The sequence below is a fragment of the Podarcis tiliguerta genome, assembly GCF_965153285.1.
Source record: "Podarcis tiliguerta genome assembly, chromosome: 17".
Taxonomy (NCBI): Eukaryota; Metazoa; Chordata; class Lepidosauria; order Squamata; family Lacertidae; genus Podarcis; species Podarcis tiliguerta.
Window position 1 is genome coordinate 33,955,124 of NC_139550.1, and position 26,872 is coordinate 33,981,995.

The window sequence follows — 26,872 nt, forward strand, 5'->3', positions numbered from 1 at the left end:
TTTCTTTTTCTTCACAATCAAGAAGTATATAAATTTTGTTTAAGTAGATCCAATCTGATCCATAAAAAGCCCTTTTAAAAAATGCATTTTTTCCCAACTTCTCTCCAGAAAGGCTCCTCATAGGCAGTTTCCTTTCCTGCCTGCCTTATGAAACACTCCTTTGACTCCTATCACACACCTCACTTTATTGAGCCGTTTTTTGGGTTCTTTAAAATAATAATAATAATAATAATAATAATAATAATAATAATAACTGACCACCTTTCTCCTCCTCTTCCTCCCCCCTCCCTCCCCTTTTAAAATCTTGTTTTTTAAATCTCTGTGGCATGGCTGATGGCTTTTAGCTCCTGCATTTGATTGTGATTTCAGCTTTTCTGCTCCTGTATTGCACTTGTGTGTATCTGTGTGTCGGCCTTATGATTATTCCTTGTATGCTTTTACGCTGGTTGGATTTTTAGGCTTGTTGTGGATTTTGAATGTACCATTGTATAATTGCTGTGTTTTATTTTTCTGTATCAGGCCTAGATAGTTTATTTTAGGGAGCACCATATAAATGGAAAAGGATAAATAATTAAATATATAATATACACATAGCCCCCTCTCCCCGGGCAGAAAAGAGAGTAGGTCACGCTGACATGACTCCTGTGAGGCTCTATTTACGGCTGGGACACACATACATGAATCATTGTTTGAGTTCTGTCACTCCATGACTCACAACTGTTTCCATTGAAACAAGGAGCATTGTGTGTGAGGCGATATGAAAGGCTCACCTTAGGTGTCTGATGCATGATGGCTCGTTCACAAAACGCACGTCACAATCAGGTAACAAGCCTAAACCGAGAAGCCCTAAGTGAGGCTGTGCAAAAGGGAAACAGGTCTCTAGGCTGGGCCCTCAAGACTCGGCTAGGACTCCTGATGTGGCAGAGAGCTCTCTGCAAGCAGCCCTGAGGACAACCTAGTACAACCAGGGCACAGGACTAAGCTGGCGATGGTTCCCTGTCCAGCTCACACTTGTGCGGTGACTCCTGAGCAGGGCATCTGTCTGTCTCGAGAGACAATGGAGGGCGCCATCAGGGGTGAAGTCAAACCACTAGAGCAGGCTTCCTCAAACTCGGCCCTCCAGATGCTTTGAGACTACAATTCCCATCATCCCTGACCACTGGTCCTGCTAGCTAGGGATCATGGGAGTTGTAGGCCAAAGACATCTGGAGGGCCGAGTTTGAGGAAGCCTGCACTAGAGAATCACGGCACCTGCTGTGGCTGCAGAGACTGGTAACTTGAAACTGCTTCCTCCTGTGTTGCTTTTGCTGCGTTGAAGTAACCTTTCCGGGGTGCAAGACTAGGCACCATCCAACCACCTTAGGGACTCCACTCTGGATTTCTGTAGGGTTTATTCTGAAGCCTTTTCTTCTTCCGAAGATATCCCACAAGGCAGCAGAGGCATAGGCTCGGAGTTTTCCTTCTCCTAGAAGAGCTACCTTCTCAGGTTGATGAGCTCCGCCTGCCCCTCACTTCCCTCAACAGCACATGCAGAAGCCATCTTATTGACCATTGGACCCACTGTTGGTCTCATCCTCTCCTGTCTTTGCAAGCAGGGGAAGTGCCTAACTCATCGAGGGTTTGAGACCCATTGGCAACTGGCTTAGCTGGCCAGTCGAAGATGTTCCCGGGATGTGGCCACTGTCACACGCTGACAGGTAGAAGCCACAGGTGAGAGCTGAGTGCAGGGTGAGGACCAAAGGTGGACAAACAACCCAAAAGGAGGGCAATGTGTCCCCCACCAGAGGTACTACCCCTCCCATAACACTCCATACACCCTAGTTCAATAGCAATAGAAATCACATTACTACCTTTTGCATTAATCCATCCAGAATCAGTATCATTCCTCAGCTGAAAGCTCACAATTGCCAACACAAATGAAAATCTCTATTACACTTCAAGCATACTGTTATGGGTTTTTTTTTGGGGGGGGAGGAAGTAGGCTATATGCGATATCCTTCTGATCCCTGGATTGAGCAAATATTAAGATAGGCTAGCTTCCTGTGTTGAGGTGATAGCCTGGGTAATGGGTCACTAAAGGAAACAAATGAAAGAGGCTCTGTGTGAGACTGCAAATGGGTGGGGCCGTTCCCCCAGTTTGCGGTTAGTTAAAAGGACAAAGCCAGTGTTCAGAGCTGAGTTGCAGGGATGTGGACCAGAGGCAAAGCAGCAAGCAGAGAGAGACAGCTGTGCCAGATGTTGATGCTGCGAACCCCTCCATTGTAGGCTCAGATAGTAAAGGTAAAGGTACCCCTGACCGTTAGGTCCAGTCGTGGACGACTCTGGTGTTGCGCACTCATCTCACTCTATAGGCTGAGGGAGCCGGCGTACAGCTTCCAGGTCATGTGGCCAGCATGAATAAGCCGCTTCTGGCGAACCAGAGCAGTGCACAGAAATGCCGTTTAACTTCCCATCAGAGTGGTACCTATTTATCTACTTGCACTTTGACGTGCTTTCAAACTGCTAGGTGGACAGGAGCTCACAATGGGAGCACACCCTGTTGCAGGGATTCGAACCGCCAACCTCCTGATCGGCAAGCCCTAGGCTCTGTGGTTTAGACCACAGCGCTACCCGCGACCCTATAGGCTCAGGTAGTACATGTGTAAATAAACCATTTATCATAAAGACACCATAGTCTCTGCTGTGCCTCTTTCCAAAAGGAAACATGAACGCTGGGTAAACACCTGGAACATCTGGAATCTCACACCACTTGGGGTTGCATGCAGCAATACACTGAAAAGCATAAATAAATGTACCCCTTATTTTCCCTCATTGTGAATGCAACAGGGGGGTTAACAGGGAAGCTAGCCTTCATTATGTACTCCGGTTATGCTCCCTGAAATACATTCTCTAATCTTCCTACATATCACAATAACAACCAAAGATTAATTTTCAGACACTTATAGGCAGTCCAAGAAGCACCAACATCACACCAAGAACTGGGCTCCATTGCAGGAGTAAAAAAAACAAACCCTTCACTACGCCCCACATTTCCCCAAAGTTGGCAATAAAGGTAAAAGGTAAAGGGACCCCTGACCATTAGGTCCAGTCGTGACCGACTCTGGGGTTGCGGCGCTCATCTCGCTTTATTGGCCAAGGGAGCCAGTGTTTGTCTGCAGACAGCTTCCGGGTCATGTGGCCAGCATGACTAAGCTGCTTCTGGCAAACCAGAGCAGCGCAGGGAAACACCATTTACCTTCCCGCCGGAGCGGTACCTATTTATCTACTTGCACTTTGACGTGCTTTCGAACTGCTAGGTTGGCAGGAGCAGGGACCGAGCAACTGGAGCTCACCCCGTCACGGGGATTCGAACCGCCAACCTTCTGATCGGCAAGTCCTAGGGTATCAAATACCATTACAATATTATTAACATTTAAAAATAAATAGCATTCCCCTCTCTTTGAATTTTTCTGTTTTTCCTTTCCTCACATCTCTGAAGCTGAAAGTAGTGCCTGAACGAACGAACGAATGAATGAACAATCCTCATTTTTTGGCTGCAGAACCCAGGGGAAAAGTGGGTTCTCAATTCCTGGGCATTCTAATAATAATAACAATAATTTTAATATTTATACCCTGTCCATCTGGCTGGGTTTCCTCAGCCACTCTGGGCAGCTTCTCATCCCTGAAGCAGCCAACCTGGGGCTACTTTTACAAGCCTTACCTGTATTTAAAGGATCATATCTGCCTACATGAGCCTATGCAGGGTTTGAGCTTTTCATACCACACCCTGCTCTCTGGTCTCCTGTGGACCCGAACTAGTTTGGCAGGGTCTTTTCTGCACCAATGCAATGGAACACAGGCAAACCGCCCACCCAAGCCTCTCTAAGCATGCTTTGATAACATTTGCATTTAAGAAGGCCTTTATGATTAGCTTTAATCTGGATGTACTGGCATTCAATTAAGTTTTATTTGTTGTTGTTTAGTCGTTCAGTCGTGTCTGACTCTTCATGACCCCATGAACCAGAGCACGCCAGGCACTCCTGTCTTCCACTGCCACCCGCAGTTTGGTCAGATTCATGTTTGTAGCTTCGAGAACACTGTCTAACCATCTCGTCCTCTGTCGTCCCCTTCTCCTTGTGCCCTCCATCTTTCCCAACATCAGGGTCTTTTCCAGGGAGTCTTCTCTTCTCATGAGGTGGCCAAAGTATTGGAGCCTCAGCTTCACGATCCGTCCTTCCAGTGAGCACTCAGGACTGACTTCCTTCAGAATGGAGAGGTTGATCTTCTTGCAGTCCATGGGACTCTCAAGAGTCTCCTCCAGCACCATAATTCAAAAGCGTCAATTCTTCGGCGATCAGTCTTCTTTATGGTCCAGCTCTCACTTCCATACATCACTACTGGGAAAACCATAGCTTTTACTATGCGGACCCCTTCATGGTTCACTGCCTTGCCGTGGCGAAGGGGCTTGAAGAACTCAGAGAAGCTATGAACTATGCCGAGCAGGGCACCCAAGATGAGCAGGTCATAGTGGAGAGTTTTGACCAAACGTGATCCACCTGGAGCAGGAACCGGCAAGCCACTCTAGTATCCCTGCCAAGAAAACTCCATGGACAAAGACAACAGGCATATAAAAGTTTTACTTAGAGCAGGCCTATTGAAATTAATGGATCTAACTTAGTCATGTTCATTAATCTCAGTGTGCCTACTTTGAGTAAAATGTTGAGCATGAATTTTAAGAAGGCCTTTCAGCTGTGCTTTTAAATGTGATTTACCTGTGATACTTTATTGGTTTTACTGATTTATGTGAGGTTTTTCCTGCTTTTGAATTTTGTAAGCTGGTCTTGTAAGATGTTACTCCAAAAAGCAGGGCATACATAAACAAATAAACAGCAGAACATCTAAGACAGAAGTGCAACAGAGCTGACTCCTCCTCTTTCGGGGAAATCTTTATCTCGCATATCTGGAACGGAAATTGTAAGATTGGGTAATGCTCTGGGTTTGCGACTCAGTTGCAAAAGAACAAACTACAACAGAGGTGGTATTTGATGTCAGGTCTCCATGATCCCAGTCCAACACCATCTCATGAACTGCACAAGATCGTTTCAGATGTGAAGGTTCATTTGCATGACAGCTTAGAACAAGAGTTACCACACAGAAAGGAGCAAAGCTCTCCCATATTAACAACGATATATATCACAGTGATGGGGGACCCTCCAGATGTCACCGACCTCCAACCCCATCAGCCTCAGCCTTTCTGGGTTCTGGGACAATGGAAGTTAAGAGTCCAGCAACTATCTGGAGGACCAGAGGTCCCCACCCCTGAAATAAACTTTTTAGCAAGGACTGGTGTGATGTTTGGGGTGAAAGATTTGACCTACCTCCCAGAGGACTGTGGCAAGGGAGTGGAAAGATCATACAAGTCTATTCCTAATCCTAAAAGTCTTGAAAGCCATGTTAGATACAATGGGGGCAGCCATGTTTCTTTCTTCTTGTGTCACCCCATGCATGTACAAAATGTTCTGCAGTTGGTGGATCGGCTTCTGACCTTAGAAGAGTCAGACAAGGAAGGAGAGCTAAGCCCAACCGTTCCCTTCCTAGCCTCCCTGAAAGCTGTGTTCGAAACTCCCATTGCTCTAGGCGCATTTCGCGACAGGTAATTTCATTAGCGCTAGCGGTTTCAGAGCCCTGGGTGCACTCCTGAGCCCAAGATTTCGGATTAAAACTGCAGAGTGGAAGGAAAGGAGGATGTTTTTCTGCCTCCCCACTTCTAGCTACACTCTGAAGTCCAGAGAAGAGACCCTCTTAAGAATATTAGTGGGGGTGGGCAGGGGAAGGATTAGACCATGTGAAAAATGAACATAATATTTTAGCTGCAGCTGATAATGAGTTCAGCTTTGTATTCTTGTTATGAAAAAAACGTGCCTAGACATTCCGTTGTTGCGCCCATTACCTAGGTTTAAGGTGCCATTTAGCCCCTACATTTCACATCTCAGTTTCTAACACTGCCTGCAAGCCATCGCTCCATAGTCTGGGCTGAGGGGAAAGGGCCTGGGGAAATGAAGCACATGGAAGTTGAGGCTCAAAGGGCTCTTCTCTTCTCACCCAAGCATCCCTTTCCATGTTAGAAGAGCAAACACGTTTCAATTTCACAGCGTACAGGAACGAGGCAGACATATGAACAACAAACATGGCTACCCCTGGTCATGTCTAGGCTGTTCCTTAGTAGGCACTCTCAGCTGCTCCCCTTTTCTCTACCCAAGGCAGCAGCAGATCTTTTCCAAAACCACATCTAGTATTTGGAAAGCAGTGGGGTCCATTTTCTGGAAATGCTTTGCAAAGACAAATCCTTAAAAAACAATAAGACATCCTGGGTGACCTTGAACCAGTCTCTATCTATCTATCGATCTCTCAGCCTAACCCACATTTGCAAGGCTTTTTAAAGATAAAATGGGATTCTCCTTGTATATGCTGCCCAGAGCTCCCAGGATAAAATGTGAGAAAGAAATATCTGTTTTAGCTGATCCACAAGTATGGGATATAAGCTTATTCCTGATAGTTTGAAAATACATCTTTCCTATAGGTGGAGCAATAGGGCAGAGGACCTGTCACCATCTGCCTACTGTGAAGCTCAACAGACTCCCTTCTTTCATAGGGAATATTGTCCGAGTCTCCCGGGGATTCTGAGTTCTGGGAGAGAGCCCACTGCAAACTTGCAACACATCAAGGCATCTTCTAGCACTGCAGTTTGGCGCAAGGAATTATAGTAAGCCACCTGACTTCTGGTCTGAAGTTCCTACACCATTGTTCAACCACACAGAATGACATAGTGGCAGCACACACTCTGCTCTCTACGTCCTATGTAAACAAGTAAACACACACACACACACACACACACGTCTGTGATTTCCCTGTATTTCTCTCCCCCCAACTCAGCTCTTTCACTGCAAACTCACACTGCCAATTACTGATGTTCAAATGAACAGATGTAGACTGCACACATGCAGACTCAAACAACACAAACTGGGCTAGTCTTGTAGGAGAACCCACATCTGATAAGCTGAGACAGCAGAGAGGACTTAGCTTAACTGCCACAACCCCACCTGACTGACGCTGGACACGTCTTTAAGTCTCTCTGTTATATGCAGTTATAAAAGCATTGCCCTGCAGCTGAGCAGATCGCAAAGATAAATAACAGAGAAAGCAGTGGTGTATATTGAGGCATTATGGGAATGGAGGGCAATGGCAGGGAGAATTTAAGCAAAGGATGGGGGTGTTATTGCTATACATTCCGTACTCAACTGCTATGATGGATGGGTAAAGGGGGGGTGGATTATTGTAATCTTAGATCACTTTTCACACAATCACTCCTAGGGCTAGAATGCAATTAAAATTCCTAGCTGCCAGAAGTGGCAGCTAAGCATGCAGGCACTTGAAAAATTCACAGGCGTGAGCATCTTCAGGAAGAAGAACAGAATGCTAGAACCCAGCCATAGATCTTTCCATTTATTCCCACTCATCCCCTTCCCACCTAACTTTCCTGCGGCAAATATATATAGACATCCACAACACCATCCTTCTGGAGTGCACTCAGACACGCAGATCTCTCGCCCTCTGCATCTTCCTTCCAGCCACTAAGGCTCAGCCACCTCCTATCCATCTCCATTTGCTCGCTTCATCCGACAGACCCCATCCCCATCCACCCACCCACACCCCCAGCAGCCACAAGCTTGTCCAGGCTGAGTGACCCAGAAGAACCGAGGGGGGGCATCCATGGAGCCAGAGGGAGACGGACAACTAGAAAGACAGGCAGACCAACCATTTGTCATAGGCAGTGCTGCCAGTTCATATACAGCTCATGTCCTTGGCAGTTGCCATGGCATCCTAGTCTTTGTGAATCTTTCTTTCCCCTCCCCCAACTGCGCCACAACCCTGCCAGCCACTGCAACCCCCTCCCTCCCTCCCCAGGAGACACCTCCTTGGAGAGTCCTGGCTGCCTGGCCACAATGCGGGGGGGGGGGGGGGGGGCTGTTAGAGAGAAAGGAAGATGATAATACACAAGCTCTTTTTTCCCCTTCTCCCTTGCAAACCAGCGAAGTGGGGGGGGGGGAGTGGAGCAAGAGATACAGGAGACAGAGGAGAGAGGAAGAATGATAGGGGATGAAGGGATGAAGGAAGGAAGGACACAGGAATGAGAGCAGAGGGGGACAGAATGCTGATGGGGAGGGGCTACGGAGAAGGGGGAGAAAAGATGGAGGGATGCAGACTAAATTAAGCTTCCTTTCTCTGTACCTTTTTGTACGGCGAAACATGCTGCTCTCAAGGAAATCGGGCATAGAGAAATTGGAGAGCGCTGTCCACAGGGACTCAGACATCATCCCCCAGGGGGGTCATGGTGGCGAGGCTGGGGGTGGTATATGCTGCAGAGGCACCTTCTGAGCCCTCACTGGAGCCAAGAGTGGAGGGGGGAGGTCTGTGGTGAGCCTTCCCTTTTGAAGAAGAAAGGAGGACTGGAATGGAGGGGAAGACAGAGGGAGGGAGAGAATGCGGGGAAGGGCAGGGAGAGGAGGGGGAGGTGTGAGGGGGCGGCGCTGTATTAAGTGGCAGTGTGTGCATGAGCGCATGCTGCAAGTGCTGCTGATCTGCATATGGGTGTGGGTTGTGTGCACACATATTTGGCTGCGTGCAAATACCTGCCTACCGTAGGTGCTCTCACCATACGGGTGAACGATGTCTTGCACTGATGGACATATTTGTACACTTTGATGGTGTAAAAAGTATTTCTTCTTCTTCTTCTTCTTCTTCTTCTTCTTCTTCTTCTTCTTCTTCTTCTTCTTCTTCTTCTTCTTCTGTGATCATTCGTAGCCGAGTAAGATTGTCTTCCATAAAGTATATCCACTTACTAACTCTTCTGCAAATGGTGCCCACTGTCCCTGGTTGCATATATGCCTAAGAGCATCCATAGGTATGCAGGCCTAGGATGAAGCTGATTTCACTAGCCATAAACAGCAGACTACATTAATGCCAAAATCTGGGAAACTGTGAATGTGGCGTTTTTGCTCAAAACAAGCTGCATTCCCAGTACAACTTAGGGAAATACCTGGAAACATACATTAAGTCCATGCTCAGAAGCAGACACCAGGTGGCCATGTTCAAGCTGCATTATAGTGGCTAAAAAGAGAGAGCTATGAATAATGACCCTGCAATCATCAGCTGAAGCCCTTCTTTGTGTGCCTCCTACACAAGGGCCTTTTCTGTGGTGGCTCCCCATCTGTGGAATGCTCTTCCCAGGGAAGCTCACCTGGCGCCTTCACTCCATATCCTAAGGCACCAAGCAATTATATTTCTCTCTAACCAGGCCTTTGGGTGATTTTATATTCTACAACCTAATAAATGTCTTTGTGGGAGGGGGGGTTATTAGTTTGGTTTTGTTTTTATTATGTATTTTGTGTTCTCATTTTTTAATTTTTATGCTGTGAACCACCCTATGATCTTTGGATGAAGGGTGGTATACAAATTTAACAAAGAATTAAAGAATAATAAGGATGCCTCTGCCATAAGCTCATTATGAGCAAATCTCTCTCAGCTTCAGCAGCCTCTACTCTGCAATAAGGGTCTTAATGATACTGACCCAAACCTTACAGGGTTGTTGTATTTCTGAAATGCTTTGAACCATATAAAGCACTATGAAAACGTCAACTATAATAAGGGGAAATAGTCATATGACTCACTTGCCTAAAGCAGAACTGCAGTTCTTCCTACCACTGCAACCTTCTAAATGCAGCATGAGCACTGACTGGCATGCAAAAACTGCAAAAATTTACCCGTGGAAAGTCAATCACCTGATTTGTTTGCCTGAGAAGGAACACAATAAAGGGCAACAGCTTCCAGCCATAATGGTTGCTGCAAAATGATGGCCAAGCTTTGTACTTGTACTACACTGCCTGCTTCCACACCAACTGGAGCAAAAGACGATCAGGCTAGCTCCTTTTCAACCTGTTGGCTGGATTTTGTTTTGTTTTGGGATTATTGTGTGACTTGCTTTATGCCAGTGGTTCCCAGGGGATCTGTGGCACATGTGACATTGCCACAGGCTCTCCACCACAAGACATTCAAACACAGCACCTGGATCACTTTTTGAAGTAGGTACTTTAGACATAAAGTCAGAACTAACCCTATGAATCAACATCATGCAAATCTGCATTCTTGGTTCCAATCCTTATTCAGGTTCCAGTAGTGTGCTCATATTCAAGCCCAATACCTCCAGGGGTGGAATATCTCCAGGTGGGGGGCGGGGGGGGAGAGATAACATGAATCTATAGAAAAACCCTTCCTAAAAGGTATATGTAGAAACACATGAATACTCATTTAAATGAAATAAATTGTGCAGCTTCAGTTGTGCTTCTTTAAGCACAACTATGTAACATATCATTAACACTCTAGCAAGTGTACACACACACACACAAACACACATGTAAAAGGTGTGAGTCAGCTAACTTGTTGCATGCACAGAATATGGTCTGCTTGTGCAATAGGAGTGCGTGGAGCCACAGCAGCCACCATAACTATAATGTACAGTGGTACCTTGGTTCCCAAACTTAATCTGTTCTGGAAGTCTGTTCCAAAACCAAAGCATTCTAAAACCAAGGCACAATTTCTCATAGAAAGCAATGCAAAATGGATTAATCCATTCCAGACTTTTACAAACAACCCCTAAAACAGCAATTTAACATGAATTTTACTATCTAATGAGACCACTGATAATCAATGTACTGTACTATAAAATAAGACAACATTGTAGATGATTAAAAAAAAAAAAATCTTATGTGCACTGATGTGCACTCATTGTTTGAATGGGGTTTTTTTATCCATTTCTGCAGCCACACAATGAATCAATAGCTGAACTGGGTTCCACAAAAACAAGTCACAAAAACAAAGTCACAAGCCACAAATCAGTCCCATAAAACGAAGAACAAGTTACAGTCAAAAAAATGAAAAAGCCACACAAACAAAAATGCAAAAAATAGCAAAAACAAAAGCTCCAAATATCACCTCTGTGTTGCATGGGTGCCATAGCTTTCAACTTTTCCCTTTTCTTGTGAGGAATCCTATTTGGAATAAGGGAATTTCCCATAAAAAAAGGGAAACATTGACAGCTATGGTGGGTGCTTGGGACTCAACAGCTGACAGATTCAACAGGAAGCCTCTGATTAGCATCTGGGGACTCAATTTACAAACGGAACACATTCAACAGGAAGCGGGACATGTTCAGCTTCCAAGGCAAAGTTCACAAACCGGAACACCTACTTTCGAGTTTGCAGTGTTCTATTTCCAAGTTGTCCATAAACTAAGCTGTTCTAAAACCAAGGTGCCACTGTAGAATGGAAGGTGAGAGGCAGAGTCATTTTGGAGGCACACGTGGCATGGCTGACCTTTAAGACCCCAAAGTCCGCAGCTGCTCCGCCTCCCCTGTTCCCCCTGCATTCAGCTCCGGAGGGTTAAGGGAACTCTCAGAACAGGTTTAGGGGCTTCACGGGGGAGGAAGAAGTCCTGTTGCACGAGCTGACCTCATTCCCCATGCGCAAACCCCACTAAGTGCTATGTTGAATTCCACCCATCATCTCTTAGTAATTTCAATAGTCACACAGACACACTCCCAGCAATGAACAGAGATTTCCAAAAGTCATGGTCCTCAGCACAGACTTTGGCTTGACTTGAAGCCATCTTGCCATGTGTGGGCATTTTATGAGACACAGGAAGCGACTGCCACCTTCGTTTTAAAAAACATTGGTTTCCAGTCCTCATGGTTAAGAGAAAAATTCTTCGAAATGAATGCATTATTTTTTTTTTGCTGAGTTCTCAGAAATGCAACTCCTCTCCTCTTGCTTTCCCCACACACACAGCCCATCTATCCCTAATATTCATGCTCTTAAATCCTGCTGTGCTCAGCAGTTTCGGCTTTCTCGTCAGTGTCACGCTGGAAGTGCTTTGGGAAATGAGCACCGGACTCGGCACTAGAATCCAAGCAGAAACTGTAATGGAAAGTGAGCATTCAGCATGTGTGAGGAGGGAAGCATCTTTCTCTAGACCCCATTAGCCTTAGTCTGACCTAAGGCAAAGATGACATTCAAAGCTGGGACACAGTTCTGGGTCTAATAAGCACAAACTGATTTACACAACATGAACACTGCCCAATAATATCCTGTGCAAGAATGGGTTACAGTGTGAGACATAGAGATTCTGCCTGATGAAACTCAAGGCCAATGCATGGGCAATTGGCTAAAAGATGCTGATTCATCCTGGAAGTCCATATTTGTCTGTGCTGATGATCTGGAGTCTTCGGTCCATGTAACATGCATAAATGTGAAATCGGTGTGTTCTGCTTTTCTTTAATATGACTAGACTATGTATCTCCAGTATACCTAAAGTGGCAGCTACTACGGTGTTGTAGTTTGGTTTTTATGTTGTTATTTGTTTTTGATTTTGTTAATGCTGGAAAAAATATTAATCTTTTTTTTATTAAAAAAGCTTTGCTCTGGAGTATTATATAATAATGTCCTACACACTTGTGGGAACATTACTCATCTCCTCCTCCTCTGATCATCCGTGCAAGAGAGGTGCCTCCAGAAAGTTGAGAGGGCATTAAAGGTAGCAGAACATATTAGGGGAACTCATGATTTTCAATTTTTTTGATTTATAGAGCCCACTTTAATACCCTTAGAACAGAACTTTCCAAACTGTGCGTTGTTTTAGTGCGTTGGCTGCAGTGTGTAGGTGTGTCGCATGAATGGTCCCCTTGCTCCTCCTGGGGCTGGAAAGGGTTAGTTTAACTTACAGTTTTCTAGTAAAACTGAATTACTGTGTCACGAAATGATGCGAAACTGAATTGCTGTGTCACAAAATGAGGCGTGTCCTAAAAGTGTGTCACCAGCTTGAAAAGTTTGTGTTATGTACTGAGTTGAATAGGATCCAGACTGCAGCAGTCTGATTGGTCCTAGAACAATAGGATTCAGACTGCAGCAGTCTGATTGGTCCTAGAACAATAGGATTCAGACTGCAGCAGTCTGATTGGTCCTAGAACAATGCAGCAGTATGATTGGTTGGCAGGAACCACCCAATCATGCTCCAGATAGAAGTGAATCCACAACCTGATTGGCTTACAGTAGAATTCCAGAATTAGCCAATCATGTGCAGCCCATTGTGTAGATAATGTATATAAGGCAGATACTTTGAGGGGACTTTCATTCATTCCTCCTCACCACTATGAGCTGAATAAAGAGCACGAAATCACTTTGCGACTCTGAGTATATTTCAGTTTGGAAGATCCGGAATCAGCGCGACGAACTGTTTCAAAGGGACTGGAGCAAATTTATATTATATATGAAAGAATATTGTAAACACCTGAAAACGTTTGTTGCTTTGAGTTGAAATGTTTTGTAATGATAATACAAGGAACTGATTTACATTGAATAAGGGGAAATATAAAAATAAGCAAGAAGGTAAAAAAGCGGTTATAGAAATGCTAAGAATAAAGTAAATACGTACGGAAGTCAGAAAGTGGGGCGGGAGGAGCTCGATGCTCGGATAGAGCGATGTTTGAGCCTATTGATTTATGTGTGGATATTGTGATTACAAAAAATTGAAAATGTAATAAAAATTATTTTAAAAAAATATAAAAACATGAAAAGTTTGGAAAGCTCTGCCTTAGAAAATGAATAAGGAGAATATAGCTTGCTCGACTTAGTCTGTATCACTGATTTGCCATACTTCAGGCAGCCAATAGTGACTTACTGCTACCAGCAGCCATTACTTCAGTTCCCATCTTCATTTCAGACCTGTATGCACATACATACTCCCCAACATAAAGGTAAAGGTAAAGGGACCCCTGACCATTAGGTCCAGTCGTGACTGGCTCTGGGATTGCGGCGCTCATCTCGCTTTATTGGCCGAGGGAGCCGGCGTTTGTCCGCAGACAGCTTCCGGGTCATGTGGCCAGCATGACTAAGCCGCTTCTAGCGAACCAGAGCAGCGCACGGAAACGCCGTTTACCTTCCCACCAGAGTGGTACCTATTTATCTACTTGCACTTTGTTGTGCTTTGGAACTGCTAGGTTGGCAGGAGCAGGGACCGAGCAACGGGAGCTCACCCCGTCACGGGGATTCGAACTGCCAACCTTCTGATCGGCAAGTCCTAGGCTCTGTGGTTTAATACTCCCCAACATACTACACACCAATATGTGTTTGCTAAGTGGAAAAACACAAGGTCAAGAATTAATGTGGATGCACAGAGATGAACAGTCACCTGCACAGATACACCTCAGCCACACACACCATTCAAGGGGCATTTTGCTACTCAGATATAAGATCCATGGGAAAGTCCATCAGCAGGAACTGGCAGGAATCTAGTTTTCTGGGCAGATTTTTCCTGCACCATTTATATGAATTAGGAATTCCAGAAAAAATAATTCCCACATGTAATCCTCCTATACATTTCTCTATGGAGGCAAAATATTATGGCAACAATCTAAACAGTAAAATATGAAGCAAAAGAAACCACACACACAGTCAGAGCTTATTTTGACATTTTATTCTGCAGCTGTTCCAACACCTAATGAGGCAAGTCATTTTTGAAACCAAACAGTGGCTTGCCTCTTCAGGATAACAAATGCACTCCTCCTGACTATCTGCTTATCCACATAAATAAAGGGGTATCTATTCCACAATTTCCACACCCCACCGTTTCCTTACTGCAGAATTAATTATGGCCTCAGTAAACTGATTTCTGCTTAAAATAGGATTGTAGAAATGTTGAGATTGCAGAGGACTATGAAGTACTGAATCATACACCTTGGGGAACTTTCCTGCCAAACTTTCAAATGCCGTGAGAACTCCAGGTACAAATATGCAGCTGCAAAGTCATGCAAGCTGAATATTCCATTTGAAAGACAACTCAGTTCTGTTTTGTGTATGTCAATATTTATGTGTGCAGAATGCTTTCATAGAACCAGCCAACGGGATAACCACGTATTCCAGTTCTATGTTATCACTTTGCAGACTACTACAAATACCCTAGCATCCTGGCATAAAGGTAAAGGTAAAGGGACCCCTGATTATTAGGTCCAGTCGTGGCTGACTCTGGGGTTGCGACGCTCATCTCGCTTTATTGGCTGAGGGAGCCGGCGTACAGCTTCCGGGTCAATGTGGCCAGCATGACTAAGCCGCTTCTGGCGAACCAGAGCAGCGCACAGAAATGCCTTTTACCTTCCCGCTGGAGCGGTACCTATTTATCTACTTGCACTTTGATGTGCTTTCGAACTGCTAGGTGGGCAGGAGCAGGGACAGAGCAACGGGAGCTCACCCCGTCACAGGGATTCGAGCCGCCGACCTTCTGATCGGCAAGCCCAAGAGGTTTAACCCACAGCGCCACCCGTGTCCCAAGCATCCTGGCATAGCAGTCAGTAATTCAGAGTCTCCTTGGACAAGCCTGCCCCTCCCTCGAGGGGTCCTTTCTTGCCCCACAGTTGCCAACCACGAGGCAACAAATCTCAGGCAACAAAATTTGTCAGCAGGTCACTCTGAAGGGCTGACGGTGGGAGCCTTTGCCTTCTAATCTCTTATTTTATTCATAGAGTGGATTTCTAGGAAAACTACCTGTTAGCCAGAACAAACATATTTTAAAGAAGCAAACGAGCAGAAAGGCTTTGTCCACAATGCAGAATGAGTGTTCAAAATGGCCCAGTGGTGAGTTTATAATGTGAGGGTTATGGGCAGGCTAGGAGACAAAATAGCAAAAAATGCTGAGGTTGGGAAGTAGCTTTGAAGAGCAGCTTAAAATATTATGACAGCCCCTGTGTGGAGGCTGCTGAAATTATCTTCCCTGTAGTGGTGCTCTGTTTGGGGAAAGCGAACACTTCAAAGCTCCATGCTGCATGCATTGCCGGGACAGCGTACATTTCTCCTTCACCACCAAGGATATGCAATATGACAAGGCAATTCACATTATAAGGAGATGTTAAACAAAGCATCACCAGGCTGGAAGCCTTCTCATTGGAGTAATGATATTTAAATCAGTCCACAAGGGGGGTAGTTAGTAATAATAAATAATAATAATAATAATAAATTACATATCCCGTATAATACACACACACAAGCAAAAAAAAAAAGTGGCTACAAAGAAAAAGTTTCCCCCCCCTCACGTTGGCATTCTGCTATGTATCTATTATAAATACAGAAATCTTGTACTTACCTACTGCTTTTCCTGGGCAAAGGGAGGTCTTTCTGCAAATAATTAAAAAAATACATTAGCTACAGGTGTAAATTGAGGATAAGGAAAGGAAAGACTGGCCTTTTATTTTATATCCCACCCTCCATGAAGTAAAAATAATAGTAAGGAAATTCATCCCTACTATTTATGTAACTCATTCTTCATTACACATCCTTTATATGGAATGTAGCTGTCCTGAGGGAAAGTGGAGCACAACAGGTAGGCAACAGTTCTTCATTCCCAATAAGCCATCACATTCTCCTCAGAACGTTTGATGAGAGTGGGATACCCAGAGGCAAGCTAGACTCCTCTACAATTTTCTCATGGTCAAAAAAAATGCTAAAGGAGAGATGGGGAAGACAGGGAGACTTGTGGTGGCAGATACTGCAGAGCACGTAAATCTGTGGTAAGCCCCCACAGAAGAACTTTGCAGAAGAGCTCAGTTAGGCCAAGAAGAACACACATTTGCCATGACTCCATGAAACACAAAAGGACAGGATGTACCGTACAGTGGTGCCTCGCAAGACGAAATTAATCCGTTCCGCGAGTCTCTTCGTCTAGCGGTTTTTTCGTCTTGCGAAGCAACCCTATTAGCGGATTAGCGCTATTAGCAGCTATTAAAGGCTTAAGGGATTAGCGGATTAGCTGCTAAAAGGCTATTAGCAGCTTAGCGCCTTAGAAAAAGGGGGTGGGGAGCGAAAAAAACCTCAAGAATCGCAAGACATTTTCGTCTTGCGAAGCAAGCCCATAGAGAAATTCGTCCTGCGAAGCACCTCTGAAAAGGGTTTTCCGTCTTGCGAGGCATTCGTCTTGCGGGGCACCACTGTATATGCTACGTGCATAGAAACCAGCTCTCTGAAAAACTCAGCTTTCACCTTAGGAAAGAGAGAGAACAACAATCTAGTTCATGGGCAGGCAAACCTAAGGCCCAGGGGCCGGATCCGGCCCAACCACCTTCTAAATCCAGCCCACGGAGAGTCCGGGAATCAGTGTGTTTTTACATGAGTAGAATATGTCCGTTTATTTAAAATGCATCTCTGGGTTATTTGTGGGGCACAGGAATTCATTCATTCCCCCCACACACAAAAATATAGTCCGGCCCCCCACAAGGTCTGAGGAACAGTGGACCGGCTCCCTGCTGAAAAAGTTTGCTGACCCCTTAGTCCTTATATCCGTAAAGACGATTGAAAGTGTGGTCACTGCATGCTTGCTGAAAACCCAAAGGAGTTGCCAACAGGATTTCCCAGTGGTCAGAGGCATCTATAGCTTCCTGCCCCTGACTAGCAAAACCAGAATGAATTATGCATAATAACAGTAATTGTCCAAAGTGCATCATAAATTATGTAAAACAAGGGAAATGGGGCAAATGTGCTCGATTTACAGCGTGTACCTAAATCACAAAGTTTACCTTTTCTTGTTTGGATTGCCTGGCTGCATTGTTGCTCTTTTTCCATTTTAGCACAGGTACACATAGCCCTGTTTATGAGGTGATCGGGTGAGGGACAAAAGAAAGGAGGGCCACCCCAGAGACTGTCCTCACAAGAGGCTCAAAGGTGGAAATGACAAAAGACGTTACAGGTCGGGTGAACTAGGTGAGGGAACCAACAGGGTGTGGGGCTGGGCTGGCGGGATCAGAAATTAGAAAAGAGAATCAAGGAAGGATGGGTGAAGAAAATAAAGTATCAAGGCTACAACCATATGCCCACTCACTTGGAAGTGAGCACTATTGAACCCAGTAGGGCTTACTTCTGAGTAGGCATGAATAGGATCACACTGAAAGACAAGCAGGCAGGCAGGCATTGAAGTTGCTTCCTGATATTAGGTTTCTTCAAGACAGGAAAGCACTTGATTCTCTCAATGTAACAGGTAGCATTAGATATATTTCCTGGTGAGTTATTTTGACAGACATATTGGATTTTCCAGATTGTCCAAGTGCCAGCAGAATCGCTAAATAGCATATTCATGCCAACCGCTTTGCAGTACAGATTTCAATTTCTGCTTACCAACAGGGGACAATATAAACAAAGTTATAGGTCCCTCTCTACCCAGTACCATTAAAATGTATTATTGCACACCAGCCTAATCTCTGTGTGGTGCAAGTTACAAGGAGTTCCAGAAACTCACCCAAGGTTTGTCTTTTCTTTTGGAAAGGAGGCACAGCAGAGACTGCAGTGTCTTTATGATATATGGTTTAGTTACACAAATATACAACCTGAACCTATGATGGAGGGATTCGCAGCATCAGCACCTCTAAGCAGTCCTGATTCTTTCTGATACACAGGCATGACCATAAATGCTACCCCCACTTCATTCACAGTCACCAATGCATGCTCATAAGTGCCTTGATACATCTCTACAATTTTCTACATCACGCACATCGAAAGAACCCCAAAGCCCCTCCTTAACCACTCAAATTCCCTCTCAATAAAGGGCTCACACCCGTAAGACATTTAAAAATTTAAAGGGACAACCTGCCCAAAGCTCTGCTGCCAAAGTTGTTGCACCCCTAACGACCGCTCAACACAACTAGCAGGCAATACCGCTGTTTCTATGAATGGAACCCCCTCTGTGTCAATGGAGCAAGTACCATAGCGGGAGATTGACACTTTCTATCAGAACCGGAAACAATGAATCAGACTTGTTTTCTAAGGAAAAGCACGTGTATCCGAATGAAACTATGTATGTATAAAATAATTTGTAAATGCTTTGTTATTTATAAGGGGGTTCTAGAATGACTCACACACTCATGCATTATGGGAAACCTTGTCTGCCGTAATTCCCTAAGCAGGCAATCGCGTGTGCGGACGCTTATCAGAGGAAGCTTCCAGAAAGGTTTTCCTTACACAGTGGACTCTGGTGGTAGTAACTGACAAAGCCCACTGCAATGTTCACCAAGACTGTCAGATGAATGAAGCACATGGATCCTGTTGATTACCCGGGTTGTCATTTGAATGTAACTTGTGATAACTGCTTAGAAAGTCCTGCATCCAGACAGGCCTTTTTATTTTGGCTGCATCATCTTAAATTCAAAGTGCTGCTTATTATCGATAAAGCCCTAAAAGGCTTGAGATTAGGCTATTTAGAGGGCTGCCTCTTCCCCCATGAACCTGCCTGTCAAATGTGGTCATCTTCTGAGGTCTTGCTCTGCATTCTGCAACCAAGGTGGGTGCAATTAATGGAGATGTACATAAGACAGAGCCCTTTGGGTAGAAGCAGATAAGGACATTTTTGTTCCACCAGACTTTTAATACACCTTAATTTTATCTAGTTATGATTTTGTTCATCTGTTTTATTTTGGTTTTGAATACACCTTTTAATTGCATTGGTATTTTATTGCTGTGAACCACCTTGGAGGCTCTTCTTAGAGCTAAGGCAGGATGGAAAAGTCCTGTAAATAAAGTCTTATTCTCAATTACCACCCTGCCCATTCTATAACTTTTGCTAAAACCCAGACCATTTTTCCTCAACCTGGTGCCTTTCAGATGTTGTTGGACTACAATTCCCATCTGTTCCAGCCAACATGATCAATGGTCAAAGAAGATGGGAATTGTAATCCAGTACTAGACTGGGAAAAGCTGAACTAGACTGATGCCCTAGCTATTTCCTGAATTGACTCCAACCTAACTTTCCCTTCAGTTATCTCTTTCATTTTAAGGGCTGGCTCACACATGCATGTTCATCACAATGACTGCAGCATCAGGTGGCACTTTGCAAATGAGTCACCATCACAGGTTTAGCTCCGCAGAGAGAATGCCCTCCTCACCTCAGACAAAGTGCTTTTTGAGGTCAGTTCACACATCCAAAGCCAGTCTTTGCCACAGGCATCAGCATCCCCACAACAAGTTTTCCCACTGCCTTGCCGTATTTCCCCCCTACAATTCATCACAAAGCAAGCTTGAGATCTGCCTCAAAGAAACTCAACAATGTGTGTATGTGATGCACATGAAACACAATGGCCTTGGCTCCAGTGAAGTGTGATATCCTTCTAAACCTGAAGACCCAAGCAGCATTTCATGTTCAAACCAAGGCCTCATCTGCTACTTGTGCTGTGTAAACACACCAGGAGCTGGCTGCAGCAGTGCTGGCATGCTAATGTTGCAGGTAAAGCAGCTGAGGGCCCAAATGGCAAATGAAGCTGGTTGGGCAGAACAGAAAATCAATTTTAACCCACCCAGCATCAAGTTTAAATCAAGCCATGCACTAAACAACATGGCAGGTGCCACACGTGACAGAACAAGGTGGCAAAACAGCAGGGGAATTCTGGGCAGGGTTTGGGGGCAGAAGTCCAGGGCTCCTACAACGCAGAATAAGCAGACCGACCCAGACAGGGCTGGCTTACCACATTTTAAAAAAATTGATCTTTATTAGTTTCAATTAAAAAAAAAGAGAAGTCTATATATACAGCAATATTCAAAACTAAAACTGGAACAAAGAAGAAAGAAAATGAAGGTAAGGAAAACCAAGTACATAATTTTATACAGTACAATTCTTCTGTACGAATATAATACCAAATTGTCCTTTATGTTCATACAAATACAATTTCGTAAAAAGAAGGGGGGGGGAGATTTCTATAAAGAAACTTTCCTTTATAGCGTGCAGGGCTTACCACATTTTGAAATAAGTGACATACACTTTACCACCCGAAGGCAGGAGGGGGCAGCAAAGGCCATCAAGTCCAGAGTCTAAAATTACCTAGCTGTGCCACTGTGGCTGAACCATGTTGAAATGGGAGTGAAGGTGCCATTTGTGAATGGCAATCTGCCCCCTATAATTCCCTGTAAGGAAACAAATAGCACTCTCAGGGATGTTCTAAGCCCGGCCTGCCTCCCACATGCCATACCCTCCCACATTTCTCCGACGAAAATAGGGATGTCCTCTTCCATAATGATAATTTTTCTATTTATACCCCACACTTCTTACTGAGTTGCTCCAGCTACACTAGGCAGCTTCCAACACATATAAAAACATAGCAGAACATGAAAGATTAAAAAAACACTTTCCTATACAGGATTGCCTTCAGACGGTTCGGGGCTCGGATAACTCCAAACCCTCCAACATTTCTCCAATGAAAATAGGGGCAGCTTAAGGAAAAGTGCGACATTCAGGGATCAAATCAGAAACCGGGACAGCTTCTTTAAATCAGGGATGTCCCTGGAAAATAGGGACACTTGGAGGGTCTGATCGTCTAGTTTACTACCTGCAAGGAACAGTGTGTGTGTGTGTGTGTGTTTAACATCATGTACCATTTAAAAAACCCTGCAGTCTAAGGTAGTACATTCTTCTTGTTGTTGTTTAGTCGTTTAGTCGTGTCCGACTCTTCGTGAACCCATGGACCAGAGCATGCCAGGCACTCCTGTCTTCTACTGCCTCCCGCAGTTTGGTCAAACTCATGCTGGTAGCTTGGAGAACACTGTCCAACCATCTCGTCCTCTGTCGTCCCCTTCTCCTTGTGCCCTCCATCTTTCTCAACATCAGGGTCTTTTCCAGGGAGTCTTCTTTTCTCATGAGGTGGCCAAAGTATTGGCCCCTCAGCTTCACGATCTGTCCTTCCAGTGAGCACTCAGGGCTGATTTCCTTAAGTATGGATAGGTTTGATCTTCTTGCAGTCCATGGGACTCTCAAGAGTCTCCTCCAGCACCATAATTCAAAAGCATCAATTCTTCAGCGATCAGCCTTCTTTATGGTCCAGCTCTCACTTCCATACATCACTACTGGGAAAACCATAGCTTTAAGTATACGGACCTTGGTTGGCAAGCTGATGTCTCTTCATGGATCACTGCCTTGCTGTGGCGAAGGGGCTTGAATAACTCAGAGAAACTATGAGCTATGCCGTGCGGGGCCACCAAAGATGGACAAGTCATAGTGGAGAATTTTGACCAAAAGTGATCCACCTGGAGGAGGAACCGGCAAGCCACTCCAGTATCCCTGCCAAGAAAACTCCATGGACAAATACAACAGTACATTCTACCACCGCACAATTTCACCTTGTCATTCTGTTGCTTGTATAGACCTAGACTAGGCCTCAGTCGCAAAATCATCAAATACTGATCAAAGAGTGACCAGAAGTAAGGTCATGTCTATGTACGTGTGAATCAGCCTTAGGCCAGGTGGCAGAATGAATGGACAATATTATTCCATACTGAAGGCGGGGGAATCACATAGTTCAGTGTTTCCCTAGGCCAGGCTTCCTCAAACTCTCCAGATGTTTTGAGACTACAATTCCCATCATCCCTGACCACTGGTCCTGCTAGCTAGGGATCATGGGAGTTGTAGGCCAAAAACATCTGGAGGGCCGAATTTGAGGAAGCCTGCCCTAGGCAAACCATTAACTGCAAGTAGAAAGCCAGAGCAGCAGGTACAAACTTAGGCTAAGAATCTTTCTTCCTGTGATGCTATTTTTCTTCTTGCATAGATGTTATTCCAACACATCGTTCGTTGTTGTTTTTAACTACAGTGGTGCCCCGCAAGACGAATGCCTCGCAAGACGAAAAACTCGCAAGACGAAAGAGTTTTCCGTTTTCTGAGTTGCTTCGCAAGACGGATTTCCCTATGGGCTTGCTTTGCAAGACGAAACGTCTTGCGCCTTTTTTTTTAAACCGCCAATGCATTCCTATGGGAAACCGTCAATACACATTGGTGCTTCGCAAGACGAAAAAACTCGTAGAACGAAAAAACTTGCAGAACGAATTAATTTCGTCTTGTGAGGCACCACTGTATGTGGCAAACTGTCTCTGGGCTCAGTGATTCCATGCTAACTTCCAACACCTTTGCTTCCCCTTTCCAAGAGTCTTAGGTGTCTACAAGACTTTGCTGAAACAAACTAAGGCTATAGTGCGCATATAGCCTTCAAACACATTCAAAGCACATTATTTCCGTCAAATAATTCTGGGTGCCATAGTTTACACCTCAGAGGGTTACATTTCCTAGCAACCCTTAACAAACTATAATGTCCAGAAGTCTTTGAGGGGAAGAATATAACTTTACAGGGATCGTGTATACAGCCTCCAACAAGGCTATGTCTCTGGATATGATTTGTCCCTCTGATGACGACAGCAGGCTGAGCTGAATGTGAAGCACATCCAAAATTCCTTTTTCTGGGAGGAGGCGAACAGAACCTGGGGCAAGGGAATCCCCCTGTCCACCCTCATTTCAATGGGGGTTGTGCCAGAGATTGTCCCGGTGGACTGTGCCCCAGGTAAATGACCAAAGAGGACGTGTCATTTGGTGTATCTGCCCGAAGCGCCCATTTCCCCCTCAAATCAGCTCCATTCTGGGTGGGATATTCAGGGCCAATGCAAAATTTCGTTTTCATTCTTGTTTATTTGGAAACTGCCAGGTGGATTATGACCAGAATATTTATCTGCCATCCAAATTTCTAAGCAGAATACGCCAAGGGTGGGTGGGAGAGTGGGAGGTTCAGTGGGGAACAATAGCACAAGGGGCGGTCTTATTTTTCTAGAAAAATAGGTGCCAGAACTCACCAGCAATGCCTCCCTTATTCTCTTATGAAGGCAATGGCACCCACCTGAGAGGTGGCAGAACAGAGTTCCGGCTGAAAAAAACCCCCTGACAAGGGGTTATGCTTCAACACCACATTACCGCACCAGTATGTTTCTTTCCACAGTCGCTCCAGGCAAAGAGATAGGTAAAGTCTAGAATGACAATTCAATTCTCTGGAGACAGAGCCTCCTGGTTCTTTTATATGCTGTTTTTCTCTCACACCCAGGGCTGAAGTGAGAGAAGCGATGGAAAACAAGAAACGAGTGTAGCTATGATTTGACAGTCATAAGTCCATCCAGAAACAAGACCACAGCTAAGACAGAAATAATTAAAAGCGTGAAGTTTCATTTTAAAATACTTAAAATGATTTCCCTGCCAATGCCAATATACAACATTGTCTTCATAATGCTCTTTTTTTGGAGGGAGGGGCACAGTGCTGTAGCTGAGAGAGAGAGTGGCTGACAGGAAGCCTGCAATACAGCCTACTATTAATATTTCACAGGGCTGCACCAAGATATTTTGCTGACTGAGGCAGAGCAGCAAATGGTGCCCACCAGTCAGGTACAAGCTATTTTGCCACCTGATGTGGAAAATCCTACAAGTCTCTTTTCCTGGAAATTATATAGTTGTTAAGCTTTTGTTTAGGAAGACCCCCAAACTGCTGAGCTTTTTAAAGGAAAACACTAGTTGTTCAGCTATTATTATTATTTATTTTTCAATTGACTTGCCTAAGATCCAGGACAAAGCACCGCCTTTCATAAATCCCCCCCGGACATCAATTCCGTCTCTTAGCATCAATTCCAGCCATTGCTTGTTAACCTACCACAGTGATCATGTAACCACTTGGTAAGCTGGTTATGCATGCCGTCCTATCATTGTGGGTGCGGACAGATTCTGCACGCTTCCATGCCTCAACAGAAAACTAGAGGAGGCTTCTCTTTTCTTGCAAGGTGTTGGGTTTTTGGTTGTTTTTTTAAGTTCTGCTTGGCATGGAAACTGTTTATCATCGATACACACTACACAGATATAATTTCAGTATTCAGAAACACCAGTTCCTTATTCTCAGAGTCTAATTAACCTCAGCATTTCAAAATACTGAAGGTGCAGTTCAAATTCCACTTGCCATTCTACTTAAATCAAGCTGGTTTCATTTGCTATCACTTGACCCGTGGTTAGCCCCAGTAATGATCTTATCTGTCAAATCTTTACTAACTGCTGGTGTTAAATTCAAGGCAGCAATTCAGCAACAACTTGGAAGCATTCATTTAGGCACTAGATCCTGCAGCTACTTGCTGCATACATTTAATAATCTGGGGCAGGGGAAGTGAAGTGTTTATCTCCAATTACGGTACGTTAAAAGGTGCTCCTATCTATTTTGAGATCAAGAAACAGACTATCAACAGCTGAACCCAGCCTCACCCAAGCTGGTGCCTTCCAGATGTTTTAGACTCCTCCCCCACTTGGCCCTGGCCAATGAGAGTTGCAGTCCAAAACATCTGGATGGCACAAGGATGGGAGAGGCTAGTATAACCTTAATACCACACACAGTGTCTTCTATCCTTCTTTTGTAAAACCTTCCTCTATGCGTGTGTATCTTGGCATAATTTTATACATTTGTTCATTTTAAATCCATCACTATCTCCAAGCTCTCACAGCAGCAGCCAGCATTGAGGCCTCTACTCACGCAAACTACCTACCCAGGCCAAGCATGACGGTTCCCACATGCAGGCCTGCAGCATATATGGTTATATTTTGTAGTGACTTTTGGCATGTTGCTGAGAATACTCAGAAATATTCAGCACAGTCAACATGTGTTGATATCCTGCTGGTATCGCTGGTTTAACACGTGACTGTCTCAAAATGGGTGAGCTACAGGTTCTGAGAAACCAGAAAGAACTGCAGCTGCCACACTGGGCAAGACATATAGGTCATAATATTGAAATGGCCGCATGGGAGAAGCTGTGGAATGCAGATTTAAAATTTACAGCAGAAGGAAAACTACATGAAAATGATGTATAGATGGCGTTTCTTTGGCGATCACTCGTAGCCGAGTAAGATTGTCTTCCATAAACATGGTTTTAACAGTGAGTCAGTAAGTGACTATGGGAGCCAATTCTGGATCCACACATCCTTCCACAGTGGGGACATTGGTTTCCAGGCGGGAGTTGATCACGGTGTGGATTTGCCAAGCGTGCCTTCCTCTTAGCACGTTTCTCCCTTGCGTCCTGAGTTTGAGCATCTTCAAAGCCCATGACACCTTTGGTAAAGGCTGTTCTCCAACTGGAGCGCTCGCAGGCCAGTGTTTCCCAGTTGTCAGTGTTTATACTACATTTTTTTAGATTTGCCTTGAGAGAGTCTTTAAACCTCTTTTGTTGACCACCAGCATTACGCTTTCCAGTTTTACGTTCAGAATAGAATACAGTGGTACCTCGGCATGCGAACGGGATCCATTCCAGAGCCCTGTTTGCATTTTGAAGTGAACGTAACAAGCAACGGCACGTCTGTGGGTCGTATTTTGCTGCTTCCACACATACGCATGATGTCATTTTGAGCGCAAGCGGCGAAACCCGGAAGTAACGCACTCCGTTACTTCTGGGTTGCCGCGGAGTGCAACTCGAACGCGCTCAACCTGAAGCACATTCAACCCGAGGCATGACTGTAGTTGCTTTGGAAGATGATCATCAGGCATCCGCACACAGTGGAGGAGCTTCACGCTCCAGCACCAGGGGGGTGGGCAGAGAGCAGGCTAGCGCATGTTCCGGGGCGGGGCACACCGCCCACAGGGGCGGGACGTGCATTCTGGGGGTGGGGTGCCCAGCGTGGGCAGGAGGCAGCCGCGATGGAACCCCACCGGGATCGCGTTGCCAGGAGCAGTGCACTCCCCCCTCTCTTCTCTTCCTCCGCCAGGTGTCCACACAACATGACCAGTCCAACGAAGTTGATGTTGAAGAATCATTGCTTCAACACTGGCGATCTTTGCTTCTTCCAGTACACTGATATTAGTTCGCCTGTCTTCCCAAGTGATGTGTAAAATTTTTCGGAGACACCGTTGATGGAATCTTTCGAGGAGTTGGAGATGGCGTTTATAAGTGGTCCATGTTTCACAAGCATATAGTAAGGCTGGTAGTACAAT

General features: G+C 44.9%; 1 protein-coding gene across 5 annotated transcripts in view; it reads right to left on the bottom strand.

Annotated features, from left to right (window-relative positions):
- The window catches only part of MAST1 (microtubule associated serine/threonine kinase 1), a 98,317-nt gene that overhangs the window by 54,871 nt on the left and 16,574 nt on the right, over positions 1-26,872 (bottom strand). For 2 of the 5 annotated variants that reach the window (XM_083419406.1, XM_083419404.1), the window contains exon 2: positions 16,222-16,253. In XM_083419406.1, the coding sequence (XP_083275532.1) occupies positions 16,222-16,253 (32 nt within the window). Of the gene's footprint in view, positions 1-8,268; positions 8,540-16,221; positions 16,254-26,872 lie in introns of those variants that run through there. The other 3 variants (XM_083419405.1, XM_083419402.1, XM_083419403.1) reach the window with 2 other exon arrangements.